This window comes from Mobula hypostoma, chromosome 3 (genome assembly GCF_963921235.1).
Source record: "Mobula hypostoma chromosome 3, sMobHyp1.1, whole genome shotgun sequence".
NCBI lineage: Eukaryota > Metazoa > Chordata > Chondrichthyes > Myliobatiformes > Myliobatidae > Mobula > Mobula hypostoma.
Window position 1 is genome coordinate 228293736 of NC_086099.1, and position 15241 is coordinate 228308976.

The 15241-nt window shown below is 52.0% G+C and overlaps 1 protein-coding gene across 1 annotated transcript in view; it reads left to right on the forward strand.

Annotated features, from left to right (window-relative positions):
• gpaa1 (glycosylphosphatidylinositol anchor attachment 1) overlaps positions 1 to 15241 on the forward strand; it is a 54219-nt gene that overhangs the window by 25387 nt on the left and 13591 nt on the right. The window contains exons 3-7 of the mRNA XM_063044685.1: positions 3947 to 4126; positions 9682 to 9793; positions 11667 to 11811; positions 13098 to 13199; positions 14269 to 14465. Of these exons, the coding sequence (XP_062900755.1) occupies positions 3947 to 4126; positions 9682 to 9793; positions 11667 to 11811; positions 13098 to 13199; positions 14269 to 14465 (736 nt within the window). The remainder of the gene's footprint in view (positions 1 to 3946; positions 4127 to 9681; positions 9794 to 11666; positions 11812 to 13097; positions 13200 to 14268; positions 14466 to 15241) is intronic.

The window sequence follows — 15241 nt, forward strand, 5'->3', positions numbered from 1 at the left end:
ACACGTCCCCAACTTGGTAACCCACACGTCCCCAACCCGGTAACCCACACGTCCCCAACTTGGTAACCCACACGTCCCCAACTCTGTAACCCAAACGTTCCCAACCCGGTAACCCACACGTCCCCAACCCGGTAACCCACACGACCCCAACTCGGTAACCCAAACATCCCCAACCCGGTAACCCACACGTCCCCAACCGGGTAACCCACACGTCCCCAACTTGGTAACCCACACGACCCCAACTCAGTAACCCAAACATCCCCAACCCGGTAACCCCCACGTCCCCAACCCGGTAACCCACACGTCCCCAACTCGGTAACCCACACGTCCCCAACTTGGTAACCCACACGTCCCCAACTCTGTAACCCAAATGACCCCAGCCCGGTAACCCACACGTCCCCAACTCAGTAACCCAAACATCCCCAGCCCGGTAACCCACACGTCCCCAACTCAGTAACCCAAACATCCCCAACCCGGTAACCCACATGTCCCCAACCCGGTAACCCAAACATCCCCAACCCGGTAACCCACACGTCCCCAACCCGGTAACCCACACGTCCCCAACTTGGTAACCCACACGTCCCCAACCCGGTAACCCATACGTACCCAACCCGGTAACCCACATGTCCCCAACCCGGTAACCCAAACGTCCCCAACCCGGTAACCCACACGTCCCCAACCCGGTAACCCACACGTACCCAACCCGGTAACCCATACATACCCAACCCGGTAACCCACACGTACCCAACTTGGTAACCCACACGTCCCCAACTCTGTAACCCAAACGACCCCAGCCCGGTAACCCACACGTCCCCAACTCAGTAACCCAAACATCCCCAACCGGGTAACCCAAACATCCCCAACCCGGTAACCCACACGTCCCCAACCCGGTAACCCACACGTACCCAACTTGGTAACCCACACGTTCCCAACTCTGTAACCCAAATGACCCCAGCCCGGTAACCCACACGTCCCCAACTCGGTAACCCACACGTCCCCAACCTGGTAACCCACACGTCCCCAACCTGGTAACCCACACGTACCCAACTTGGTAACCCACACGTCCCCAACTCTGTAACCCAAACGACCCCAGCCCGGTAACCCACACGTCCCCAACTCAGTAACCCAAACATCCCCAACCCGGTAACCCAAACGTCCCCAACCCGGTAACCCACACGTCCCCAACCCGGTAACTCAAATGACCCCAGCCCGGTAACCCACACGTCCCCAACTCGGTAACCCACACGTCCCCAACCCGGTAACCCACACGTACCCAACTTGGTAACCCACACGTCCCCAACTCTGTAACCCAAATGACCCCAGCCCGATAACCCCCACATCCCCAACTCAGTAACCCACACGTCCCCAACTCAGTAAACCACACGTCCCCAACTCTGTAAACCACACGTCCCCAACTCTGTAAACCACACATCCCCAGCTTGGTAACCCACACGTCCCCAACTCTGTAACCCAAACGTTCCCAACTCTGTAACCCAAATGACCCCAGCCCGGTAACCCAAACGTCCCCAGCTTGGTAACCCAAACCAAGCCCATGAGAGGAGACCGGAGCGTGGGTATGGGTTAGTAGGTTCATTGATCATGTGAGTGTAATTGGGGAGCGGAAGATTGTTGTGCTGCAAGGACCTGTTACTGTGCTGTATCTCCTTAAAAATTAAAACTTCAACACATCATTCGGGGGATGCTGAGACAAAATTCAGGGGTACGTGCACAGAAGCAGTGTGAGCTTGATTTCATTGAATCTTACAGCACGAATGATGGGCTGAGTAGCTTATGTGTAACAGGATGGTGTAGATGTAGAGGGAGCTTCACTTTGTGTCTTGTCACGTACCCTGTGATGGGTTAAAGAACCAAAAGAAATGGAAAACAGTTTGGAGTCCAGTATTGCTATTAACTGATAGTATTTATTAGTAACTACGCAGTACAGTAATATAAATGCAGATAAATCAAACAAGTTAGCAAAGATTATATATAGGTAAGTGTGGAAATATATGAAAACCAAGCTTCTTCAAGTCTAGGGGTAAATAGATAGTCTTATGATGATGAGTAAAGTTCAGTTCAGTTCGTGGTATTGAGTTGAGTAGTGATGGAGAGAGAGAGAGGGAGAGATTTGAGTCTTCAGGTGAGCTGACGCCGCCGATCTTCCTGCTGTCCTCTGAAATCCTCGAAATCCTTCAGAAGTCACCAACTGTGACCACAACAAAGGGGACCGTTCTTCTGTGGAGGAATTATCAACCCAGGCGAGGGTTGGACACACAAATAACTCCCCACCAGTCACACCCTTTTCACTGCGAGAGCCACTGATCGATCCTCCAAAACCTACCTTTTCTGTGAGCACAACGAAGCCCATTCAGTGTCCAAAACCATGTGTCTGTAGGTCTAACAGCTGACCTTCCATTTATCTCACCGTGCTGAATACCAGCTGTCCATCAAGCAGCTCCTCCCTTCTCTCTCTGTAAGAACTTGGAAGCTGCCACAGTCCTTGCAGAAGTGTAAATATGCTGCTGAAAAACCATAACACCATCTCAAAGCAGTCTTCGCCTCTCTCTCTCTTTTAACAAGGTGTATGTGTTCCACAACTCTCTCTCTCTTTTCAAAACACATTCAGGACCCCATCACAGTCTGACCCCGGGAGTGTGTGATGGGACGGTGTGGAGGGAGCTTCACTCTGTGTCTGACCCCGGGATTGTGTGATGGGATGGTGTGGAGGGAGTTTCACTCTGTGTCTGACCCCGGGAGTGTGTGATGGGACAGTGTGGAGAGAGCTTCAGTCTGTATCTGACCCCGGGAGTGTGTGATGGAACGGTGTGGAGGGAGATTCACTCTGTGTCTCACCCAGGAAGTGTGTGATGGGACGGTGTGGAGGGAGATTCACTCTGTGTCTGACCCTGGGATTGTGTGATGGGATGGTGTGGAGGGAGTTTCACTCTGTGTCTGACCCCGGGAGTGTGTGATGGGACAGTGTGGAGGGAGTTTCACTCTGTCTGACCCCGGGAATGTGTGATGGGATGGTGTGGAGGGAGTTTCATTCTGGGTCTGACCCCGGGAGTGTGTGATGGGACAGTGTGGAGGGAGATTCACTCTGTGTCTGACCCCGGGAGTGTGTGATGGGATGGTGTGGAGGGAGTTTCACTCTGTGTCTGACCCCGGGAGTGTGTGATGGGATGGTGTGGAGGGAGTTTCACTCTGGGTCTGACCCCGGGATTGTGTGATGGGACGGTGCGGAGGGAGATTCACTCTGTGTCTGACCCTGGGAGTGTGTGATGGGACAGTGTGGAGGGAGATTCACTCTGTGTCTGACCCTGGGATTGTGTGATGGGATGGTGTGGAGGGAGTTTCACTCTGTGTCTGACCCCGGGAGTGTGTGATGGGACAGTGTGGAGAGAGCTTCAGTCTGTATCTGACCCCGGGAGTGTGTGATGGAACGGTGTGGAGGGAGATTCACTCTGTGTCTGACCCAGGAATTGTGTGATGGGACGGTGTGGAGGGAGATTCACTCTGTGTCTGACCCTGGGATTGTGTGATGGGATGGTGTGGAGGGAGTTTCACTCTGTGTCTGACCCCGGGAGTGTGTGATGGGACAGTGTGGAGGGAGTTTCACTCTGTCTGACCCCGGGAGTGTGTGATGGGATGGTGTGGAGGGAGTTTCATTCTGGGTCTGACCCCGGGAGTGTGTGATGAGACAGTGTGGAGGGAGCTACACTGTGTGTCTGACCCCAGGAGTGTGTGATGGGACGGTGTGGAGGGAGTTTCACTCTGTTTGACCCCAGGAGTGTGTGATGGGACAGTGTGGAGGGTGTTTCACTCTGTGTCTGACCCCGGGAGTGTGTGGTGGTTCTTTGTGCTGGTTGGTACCTCGACCGGGGACTGTGGGAATGGTTGATGAGATGGGATGTTCTGATATCTGTGTTATCTGGTCTTGTTTCAGCCTCCTGTGCTACGTGGTGGGCATCGTCTGGTTCCTTGGTCTGGCATTTGAACCCTTCATCCTGCGAATGTACACATCGGAGAATGCCATGGGCTCCACCATGGTGGACGAGAACTTTCTGTTCGGGGACAGGGCGCTCTCGTATGCCCGCGAGTTCTCGGGGCACCGGAAGAGGGCAGGGTAAGGAGGAGGCCACGTGGGGCTTCTGGAAATGGAGGACAGCCATTCAGGAAGGGCAGTAAAGGAGGGAGGGAGGGACTCTGCCATTTAATCATGGCTGATTTACTATTCCTCTCAACCCTATTTTCCTGCCTTCTCCCCGTAACCTTTAATGTTCTAACTAATCAAGAAATTATCAAACTCCACTTAAAATATACCCAATGGCTTAGCCTTCACAGTCATCTGTAGCAATAAATTCCACAGATTCATCTCCCTCTGGCTAAAGAAATTCCTCCAACTCCATTTGTAAAAGGACGCCCCTCTATGCTTAGGCCATGTCCTCTGGTTCTTGACTCTCTCACCATAGGAAACATCCTCTCCACAGAGAGTGGAGACAGAGAGAGTGAGAAGGGGGTGGACAGGGTGGGGAGGGGGAGAGAGAATTGCGATTATGATTGGTAAGTTGATGGAAAAGATCTCGAGAGGCAGGATTTATGAACATTTGGAGAGGCATAATATGATTAGGAATAGTCAGCATGGCTTTGTCAAAGGCAGGTTGTGCCTTATGAGCCTGATTGAAGTTTTTGAGGATGTGACATTGATGAAGGTAGAGCAGTAGATGTAGTGTATCTGGATTTCAGCAAGGCATTTGATAAGGTACCCCATACAAGGCTTATTGAGAAAATAAGGAGGCATGGGATCCAAGGGGACCTTGCTTTGTGGATCCAGAACTGGCTTGCCCACAGAAGGCAAAGAGTGGTTGTAGACGGGTCATATTCTGCATGGAGGTCGGTGACCAGTGGTGTGCCTCAGGGATCTGTTCTGGGACCCCTTCTCTTCATGATATTTTTAAGTGACCTGGATGAGGAAGTGGAGGGATGGGTTAGTAAATTTGCTGATGACGCAAAGGTTGGGGGTGTTGTGGATAGTGTGGAGGGCTGACAGAGGTTACAGTGGGACATTGATAGGATGCAAAACTGGGCTGAGAAGTGGCAGATGGAGTTCAACCCAGATAAGTGTGAGGTGGTTCATTTTGGTAGGTCAAATATGATCAACACACATCAAAGTTGCTGGTGAACGCAGCAGGCCAGGCAGCATCTTTAGGAAGAGGTGCAGTTGACGTTTCAGGCCGAGACCCTTCGTCAGGACTAACTGAAGGAAGAGTGAGTAAGGGATTTGAAAGCTGGAGGGGGACGGGGAGTCCTGACGAAGGGTCTCGGCCTGAAACGTCGACTGCACCTCTTCCTAGAGATGCTGCCTGGCCAGCTGCGTTCACCAGCAACTTTTATGTGTGTTGCTTGAATTTCCAGCATCTGCAGAATTCCTGTTGTTTGAGGTCAAATATGATGGCAGAATACAGTATTAATGGTCATACTCTTGGCAGTGTGGAGGATCAGAGGGATCTTGGGGTCCGAGTCCTTAGGACACTCAAAAGCTGGTGCACAGGTTGACTCTGTGGTTAAGAACGCATATGGGTACATTGGCCTTTTTCAGTTGTGGGGTTGAGTTTAGGAGCAGAAAGGAAATGTTGCAGCTATATAGGACCTTGGTCAGACCCCACTTGGAGTACTGTGCTCAGTTCTGGTTGCCTCACTACAGGAAGGATGTGGAAACCATTGAAAGAGTGCAGAGGAGATTTACAAGGATGTTGCCTGGATTGGGGAGCATGCCTTATGAGAATAGGTTGAGTGAACTCAGCCTTTTCTCCTTGGAGCGACGGAGGATGAGAGGTGACCTGATAGAGGTGTATAAGATGATAAAAGGCATTGATCGTGTGGATAGTTAAGAGGCTTTTTCCCAGCGCTGAAATGGTTAACATGAGCCCGCACAGTTTTAAGGTGCTGGGGAGTCGGTACAGAGGAGATGTTGGGGGTCAGTTTTTTACACAGAGAGTGGTGAGTGTGTGGAATGGGCTGCTGGCGACGTTGGTGGAGGCGGATACGATGGTGGTGGAGGCGGATACGATAGGGTCTTTTAAGAGACTCCTGGACAGGTACATGGAGCTTAGAAAAGTAGAGGCTATGGGTAACCCCAGGTAATTTCTAAAGTAAGTACATGTTTGGCACAGCATTGTGGGCTGAAGGGCCTGTATTGTGCTGTAGGCTTTCTATGTTTCTATGTTTTTAGGACAGGGTAAGGAGGAGGGCCACTCAGGGAGGGAGTGAGGGGAAGTGAGAGAGAGAGAGATAGAGAGGGCAGGGTAAGGGAGGGGGAGAGAGAGGGGTGGAGGGGAGGACTGATCAAAGAGTGAGAGTTTGGAGGTCAGCATGCCCCCCTAGTCTGCCCTCAGGAAACCCCTTCCCCTTGTCGTTCCTGCTTTCCTCCCTCACATTTTCTGGTGTCATGACACTGTGGTCTCTCTATCTGCCTCCTCCTATACATACATACACACACACACACACACACACACACACACACACTCCTCTTGCACTGACTGTATGGAGTTTCCCCGTTCTTCCTGTGACCATGTGTTCCCCCGCCTCCGGGAGAAACCTAGACCAGTACAGCAACAGGCCCTTCGGCCCACACTTTCTGTGCTGAACCTGGATATTCAACTCCCAACTACAACCATCCTTCAGCTACGATTCAGTGATGGCCACATCTAATCTGACAACCTGTAACAATGCAACAAGATCATCCACCTTATTTCTTATGCTCTGTGCATTGAGATGTAACACTTTGAGTACTGTATTTCCTACCCCTTTTGATTATGCATCCCTATTGCACTGATACTCACCCTGCTGGCTACAATTTTGTCCCATCACCTGCCTGCCCTTCCTGACAGTCTGACTACACACTATTCTTTTTTACCATCGACCTATCCTGAGTCCCTTCACTCTTGTTCCCACACCCCTGCCAAATTAGTTTAAACCCTCCCCAACAACTCCAACAAGAATTAGGTCCCTCTCGGGTTCAGGTGCAACCCATCCCTTTTGTACAGGTCATACCTCCCCAGAGGAGATCCCAATGATCCAAGAACCTGAAGCCCTGTCCCCTGCACCAGCTTCTCAGTCACACATTTATCTGCCAAATCATCCTGTCCTACCCTCAATGAACTGAATTGACTTTATTACTTACATCCTTCATATACATGAATAAAAATCTCTATGTTACGTCTCCGTTCAAACGTGCGATGTGCAATTATAGTAATTTATAATAAATATTATGTATAACAGGATAGTCAATATAACATAGAAATACAGTTGTGTTAGCATGAATTAATCAGTCTGATGACCTGGTGGAAGAAGCTGTCCCGGAGCCTGTTGGTCCTGGCTTTTATGCTGCGGTACCGTTTCCCGGATGGTAGCAGCTGGAACAGTTTGTGGTTGGGGTGACTCGGGTCCCCAATGATCCTTCAGGCCCTTTTTATACACCTGTCTCTGTAAATGTCCTGAATAGTGGGAAGTTCACATCTACAGATGCACTGGGCTGTTGGCTCCACTCTCTGCAGAATCCTGCGACTGAGGGAAGTACAGTTCCCATACCAGGCAGTGATACAGCCAGTCAGGATGGTCTCAATTGTGCCCCTGTAGAAAGTTCTTAGGATCTGGGGGCCCATACCAAACTTCTTCAACCGTCTGAGGTGAAAGAGACGCTGTTGTGCTTTTTTCACCACCCAGCTGGTATGTACAGACCACGTGAGATCCTCGGTGATGTGTACACTGAGGAATTTAAAGCTGTTCACCCTCTCATCCTTGTCAATAGGGGAAAGCCTGTCTCCATTCCTCCTGTAGTCCACAACCAGCTTCTTTGTTTTTGTGACCTTGAGGGAGAGGTTGTTTTCTTGACTCCACTGTGTCAGGGTGATGACTTCTCTGTAGGCTGCCTTGTCATTATTTGAGATTAGGCCAATCAGTGTAGCATCGTCAGCAAATTTAAATAGTAGATGGGAGCTGTGGGTGGCGACACAGTCATGGGTATACAGAGAGTAAAGAAGGAGGCTTAGGACACAGTTCTGAAGGGCACCTGTGTTGAGAGTCAGAGGGCCAGAGGTGTGGGAGCCCACTCTTACCACCTGCTGGTGATCTGTCAGGAAGTATGTCATTTGTTTCTGTAGGTTTTTAAAAGCTTCCCAATCCTCTATCTTCCCATTAATTTTTGCTTTGTTGTATGCCCTCTCTTTTGCTTTCACATTAGCTTTGACTTCCCTTGTCAACCACGGTTTTGCCATTTGAGTATTTCTTTGTTTTTGAAATCCATCTGCCCTGCACCTTCCTATTTTCCCCAGAAACTCACACCATTGCTGCTCTGTTGTCATCCCAGCCAGCAGTTCCTTCCAATTTACTTTGGCCAACTCCTCTCTCATGCCACTGTAATTTCCTTTACTCCACTGAAATACTGCTATGTCAGAGTTTACTTTCTCCCTATCAAATTTCAAGTTGAACTCAATCATATTGTGATCACTGTCTAAGGGTTCCTTTACCTTAAGCTCCCTAATCACCTCCAGTTCATTACATAACACCCAATCCAGTACAGCTGATCCCCTAGTAGACTCAACGACAAACTGCTCTAAAAAGCCATCTCGTAGGCATTCAACAATCTCACTCTCTTGAGATCCATTACCAACCTGATTTTCCAAACCTACCATGACTACCATAACATTGCCCCTTTGAATTTAGAGGGAGGTGAGGGGCAGGTGAGGAGAGGAGGTGAGAGGGGAGCCAGAATGATGAATGGGAAAAGAGAGAAGGAGAGAGGTGTAGGAGATACCAGAAGGGAGAAAAATCGATGTTCATGTCATCAGGTTGGGGGAGACTCAAAGAGAATATAAGGTGTTGATCCTCCAAGCCGAAAGTGGCCTCATCATGGCAGGCTGAGGATACCCACATTGGAAGTGGGTGGCGGAGGGGTGCAGTGGTGTGTGTGTGTGGGTGACGGTGTTGTTACTGTGTGTGTGTGATATGTTAGTGTGTTGTTTGTGTGTGTGTGATATGTTAGTGTGTTACTGTGTGTGTGATGTGTTAGTGTGTTACTGTGTGTGTGTGATATGTTAGTGTGTTACTGTGTGTGTGTGATATGTTAGTGTGTTGTTTGTGTGTGTGTGATATGTTAGTGTGTTGTTTGTGTGTGTGTGATATGTTAGTGTGTTACTGTGTGTGTGATGTGTTAGTGTGTTGTTACTGTGTGTGCGTGATATGTTAGTGTGTTACTGTGTGTGTGATATGTTAGTGTGTTACTGTGTGTGTGATGTGTTAGTGTGTTGTTACTCTGTGTGGGTGACTGTTATTACTGTATATGTGTGTGATATGTTAATGTGCTGTTACTGTGTGTGTGGAGTGGATGGTGTGTTGTTACTGAGTGTGTGTGTCAATGGCTGATAGTTGGTACAGTGTGTGAGTGTGTGTGAGTGAGTGTGTGTGTGTGTGGTGTGAGTGTGTGAGTGAGTGTGTGTGTGTGTGTGGTGTGAGTGAGTGTGCATGTGAGTGAGTGTGTGTGCGCGCGTGTGTGTGTGTGTGTGTGGGGCGGTGTCTCCATCCAAGCTGTGAACATGCAGGGTTTCTGCTGCAGTCTGGAGTCTGCAGTCTCTGTTAAGAGTGTGTGGGTCACTCACTGACACCAGCTCTTCCCTCTCTCAGCGGCATGCCCGTCGACTGGCTGTTGAAGACCATGACCGGCCTGGGACTGGAGACACACACTCACAGCTTCTCCCGCACCCTGCCCTTCCCGGATGAGATCCGTGAGAGATACGTAAGTGACAGCACAGTGCACAGTCATAAAAAGCTACAAATTTTAATACTGTATGTAAAAAATTAAATTAAATAAGTAGTGGAAAAAGAGGGAAAACATGGTGAGGTGGTGTTCATGGGTTCATTGTCCATTCAGAAATTGGATGGCAGAGGGGAAGAAGCTGTTCCTGAATCGTTAGGTGTGTGTCTTCAGGCTCCTGTACCTCCTCTCTGACGGTAGCAATGAGAAGAGGGCCTGTCCTGGGTGATGGGGGCCCTCAATGATGGATGCTGCCTTTTTGAGGCATCACCTTTTGAAAATGTCTTTGATGTTGGGGAGGCCTCCATGATGGAGCTGGCTGAGTTTACAACTTCCTGCAGCTTTTTCTAACCCTGTCCAGTGGCCCCTCCATGACAGAGTTAGAAAGCTCTCCATGATATATCGTGGAAATTTCTGGGTGTCTTTCATGACATCAAATCTCTTCAAACCCCTAATGAAATTCAGCATGGCCAAGTACAAAGGCCGGTATTGTGAGTCCCTTTGTGGCGGGGGGGGGGGTGGGAGGGGAGCCACCTCCTTTGAAATGCTGTAGTTCATGTGGTGAAGGTGTTCTGCCCAGGGTGAGAGATACTGGTCCAACCAAGCAGATTTCTGGGGCCCCAGACTCGGTTTCCATCTGCGATGGATATCCGACAGTGGCTTGGATTTTCCCACACCGCTGCGACAGGCGTGGAGAAATTCCATGAGCTTACACATCTCTGACAGGGCGCGTGTGCACTGCTTCTCCCCGGGAATTACTGATCGGGTTTCAATTGCTGCCGCTGTCTGTACGTTCTCCCTGTGACCGTGTGTGTTCCCTCCAGGTGACTCGGTTTTCTCCCACATCCAGAGGCGTACCAGTCAGGGTTAGTGAGTAGTGGGCTTGCTGTGTTGGTGTCAGAAGCTTGACGATCCTTGCAAGCTGACCCCAGCACATCCCCGGACTGTGTCGGTCGTTGTTACAAACGACACATTTCACTGTATGTTTCGATGTGTGCGCAACAAGTAAAATTAATCCCTTCTGCCTGTATGAGCTCCATACCTCCCCCTTCCCTGCACTTTCTTGGTGGTCTGCATGCCTCTAAATGCCACTGTCATTTCAGCTTACAACTCTCACCTCCCCTGCCTGTGTCTTCCAGACAGCCAGCACCCGAAACAGTAAATGATGAGCTCCTCCTCGTCCCTGCGTTATACTGTTCTCTGTTCTGGGATGCTGCTGGAGAGGCCAGCTGCCTCACTGACACTGTCGGTGACTGTAAGCTATAGGAGCTGTTCTAATGTTCCAGTGCACACAGCGTGCTGGAGGAGCTCGCCATCTACGAAAGTAAATAAACAGTCGACTTTTCTGGCCAGAAGTCTGTCTTGATGAAAGGTCTTGACCCAAAACATTGACCGTTTATTAATTCCCATGGATGCTTTCTGGTCTGCTGAGTTCCTCCAGTGTTCTGTGTGTGTTGCTTTGGATTTCCAGCATCTGCAGAATCTCATGTATTTAGGAGCAATATTACACCATTCGGCCCATCAAGTCTGCTCTGCCATTCCATCATGGCTGAGTTATTATCTCCCAACTCCATTCTCCTGCCTGCTCCCCGTAACCTTTCACCCCCTTGCTCATCAAGAACATGTCAACCTCTGCTTTAAATACACCCAATGACTTGTCCTGCACAGCCGTATTGGGCAATGAATTACACAGATTCACCACTCTCTTGTCAGTGAGGAGGGGCGTCCAGCATTTTCACCTGGCCTCTGTGTGGGTGAGTGTTGTGTGAGGTTCTCCACCCCACGATGTTCCACTCTCTGTTTTACCATCCGTTTGGGTTTGCGGCTCATTACAACCTTTCCGTGTGTATCACAGATGGTGAAAGGCACCAATGTCTATGGCATCCTGCGCGCCTCCAGGGCAGCAAGCACGGAGTCCATCGTCCTCAGCACCCCGGTGCAAACAAAGCACAACAGCCAAGCTGCAGGGCTGCTCCTGGCCCTGGCTTCCTACTTCCGAGGTGAGGAGTCTGGAACGGTCGACGTGGCTGACCCCGGGAGTGTGTGGAGGGAGTTTCACTTTGTCTGACCCCAGGAGTGTGTGATGGGACGGTGGGGAGGGAGTTTCACTCTGTGTCTGACCCCGGGAGAGTGTGATGGGACGGTGTGGAGGGAGATTCACTCTGTGTCTGACCCCGGGAGTGTGTGATGGGACGGTATGGAGGGAGTTTCACTCAGTGTCTGACCCCAGGAGTGTGTGATGGGACGGTGTGGAGGGAGTTTCACTCTGTGTCTGACCCCGGGAGTGTGTGATGGGACAGTGTGGAGGGAGTTTCACTCTGTGTCTGACCCCGGGAGAGTGTGATGGGACGGTGTGGAGGGAGTTTCACTCTGTCTGACCCCGGGAGTGTGTGATGGGACAGTGTGGAGGGAGTTTCACTCTGTGTCTGACCCCGGGAGTGTGTGATGGGACGGTGTGGAGGGAGTTGCACTCTGTGCCTGACCCCGGGAGTGTGTGATGGGACGGTGTGGAGGGAGTTTCACTCTGTGTCTGACCCCGGGAGTGTGTGATGGGACGGTGTGGAGGGAGCTTCACTCTGTGTCTGACCCCGGGAGTGTGTGATGGGACGGTGTGGAGGGAGCTTCACTCTGTGCCTGACCCCGGGAGTGTGTGATGGGACGGTGTGGAGGGAGCTTCACTCTGTGCCTGACCCCGGGAGTGTGTGATGGGACGGTGTGGAGGGAGCTTCACTCTGTCTGACCCTGGGAGTGTGTGATGGGACGGTGTGGAGGGAGTTTCACTCTGTGTCTGACCCCGGGAGTGTGTGATGGGACGGTATGGAGGGAGTTTCACTCTGTGTCTGACCCCGGGAGTGTGTGATGGGACGGTGTGGAGGGAGCTTCACTCTGTGTCTGACCCCAGGAGTGTGTGATGGGACCGTGTGGAGGGAGATTCACTCTGTGTCTGACCCCAGGAGTGTGTGATGGGACCGTGTGGAGGGAGTTTCACTCTGTGTCTGACCCCAGGAGTGTGTGATGGGACAGTGTGGAGGGAGTTTCACTCTGTGTCTGACCCTGGGAGTGTGTGATGGGACGGTGTGGAGGGAGTTTCACTCTGTGTCTGACCCCGGGAGTGTGTGATGGGACGGTGTAGAGGGAGTTTCAGTCTGTGTCTGACCCTGGGAGTGTGTGATGGGACGGTGTGGAGGGAGTTTCACTCTGTGTCTGACCCCGGGAGTGTGTGATGGGACTGTCTGGTTATTGGTGTTTCTCAGTCACTAAGCAGCAGCCTCTGTTCTCCCCACAGGTCAGATCTACTGGGCGAAGGACATCATTTTCCTCTTTAACGAGCATGACATGATTGGCATGGAGGCATGGCTCGAGGCCTACCATGATGTCAACGTCACAGGTCAGCCCCAGATATTTTTGTAGCTCTCTTCCTCTCCACACCCTTTCTGGGGGTTTCATTGTCCACGATGAAGCGTGGGAAGTTGCTGTGCTGAAGAAGGTAGGCCCATTTGAGGTGTGAGCTCCCTCAGTACCACCCCTCCCACATTGTGACCCTCCCACAGTGACCCTCCCTCGGTACCACCCCTCCCACAGTGTGACCCTCCCTCAGAACCACCCCTCCCACAGTGTGACCCTCCCTCGCTACCACCCCTCCCACAGTGTGACCCTCCCTCGCTACCACCCCTCCCACAGTGACCCTCCCTCGGTACCGCCCCTCCCACAGTGTGACCCTCCGTCGGTACCACCCCTCCCACAGTGACCCTCCCTCAGTACCGCCCGTCCCACAGTGTGACCCTCCCTCAGTACCACCCCTCCCACAGTGTGACCCTCCCTCGGTACCGCCCCTCCCACAGTGTGACCCTCCCTCGGTACCACCCCACCCACAGTGTGACCCTCCCTCGGTACCGCCCCTCCCACAGTGTGACCCTCCCTCGGTACCACCCCTCCCACAGTGTGACCCTCCCTCGGTACCGCCCCTCCCACAGTGTGACCCTCCCTCGGTACCACCCCTCCCACAGTGTGACCCTCCCTCAGTGTGACCCTGCCACGGTGTGACCCTCCCTCAGTGTGACCCTGCCACGGTGTGACCCTCCCTCAGTACCGCCCCTCCCACAGTGTGACCCTCCCTCGGTACCACCCCTCCCACAGTGTGACTCTCCCTCAGTACCACCCCTCCCACAGTGTGACCCTCCCTCGGTACCACCCCCCCACAGTGTGACCCTCCCTCGGTACCACCCCTCCCACAGTGTGACCCTCCCTCAGTGTGACCCTGCCACGGTGTGACCCTCCCTCAGTACCACCCCCCCACAGTGTGACCCTCCCTCGGTACCACCCCTCCCACAGTGTGACCCTCCCTCAGTGTGACCCTGCCACGGTGTGACCCTCCCTCAGTGTGACCCTGCCACGGTGTGTCTCCTTGCCGATGGTTTACCGGTACTCTGACCTGCTGCCTTGCCTCCTGCCCCTAGCAATCAGCTCGTCAGTGATGCAGGGCCGGGCCGGTGCCATCCAGGCCGCCATTACCATCGAACTGAGCAGCGATGTGGTCACCAGCTTCGACATCAGTGTAGAGGGACTGAATGGCCAGCTGCCGAACCTGGACCTTGTCAATCTCTTCTCCTCCTTCTGCCAGAAGAACGGTGTCCTCTGTACTATACAGGGAAAGGTGGGTGTCGGAGGGGAAGAGGCTTTTCCTGAAACATTCAGTGCGTGCCTTCAGGCTCCTCTACCTCCTCCTTAATGGTAGCAGTGAATTGAGAGCATGATCTGGGTGGTGGGGCTCCTTAATGATGGGCCCACCTTTTTGAGGCATCGCCTTTTGAAGATGTCCTCAGTGCTGGGGAGGCCAGTGACCGAGATGGAATTGACTGAGTTTACAACTTTTCTGATTCTGTGCAGTGACCCCCACTCCCGTATCAGACGGTGATGCTGTCAGTTAGAATGCTCTCCATGGTACATCTGTAGAACTTTGCTAGTGTCTCTGGTGACTACCAAATCTCCTCAGACTCCTCATGAAATACAGCCACTGTCTTACCTTTGTAATTGCGTCAGTATGTTGGGAACACGACAGACCTCAGAGATGTACCATACAGGACAGGGTGGGGCAGGGGGACCCTGTGATCTGTACAGTACAGGGTGGGGATCCTGTGTACTGTACAGGATTGGGGTCCTGTGTACTGAACTGTACAGGATTGGGGTCCCGTGCACCATAAGGTACAGGGTGTGGGTTGTGAGTACAATACAGGAGGGGGGTCCAGTGTACTGTACAGGGTGGGGGTCGTGTACAGTACAGGATTGGGGTCCTGTGTACTGTAGAGTACAGGGCAGGGGTCCTATGTACTGTACTGTACAGGGTAGGGGTCCCGTGCACCATTAGGTACAGGGTGTGGGTTGTGAGTACATAACAGGAGGGGGGGTCCAGTGTACTGCACAGTACATGGT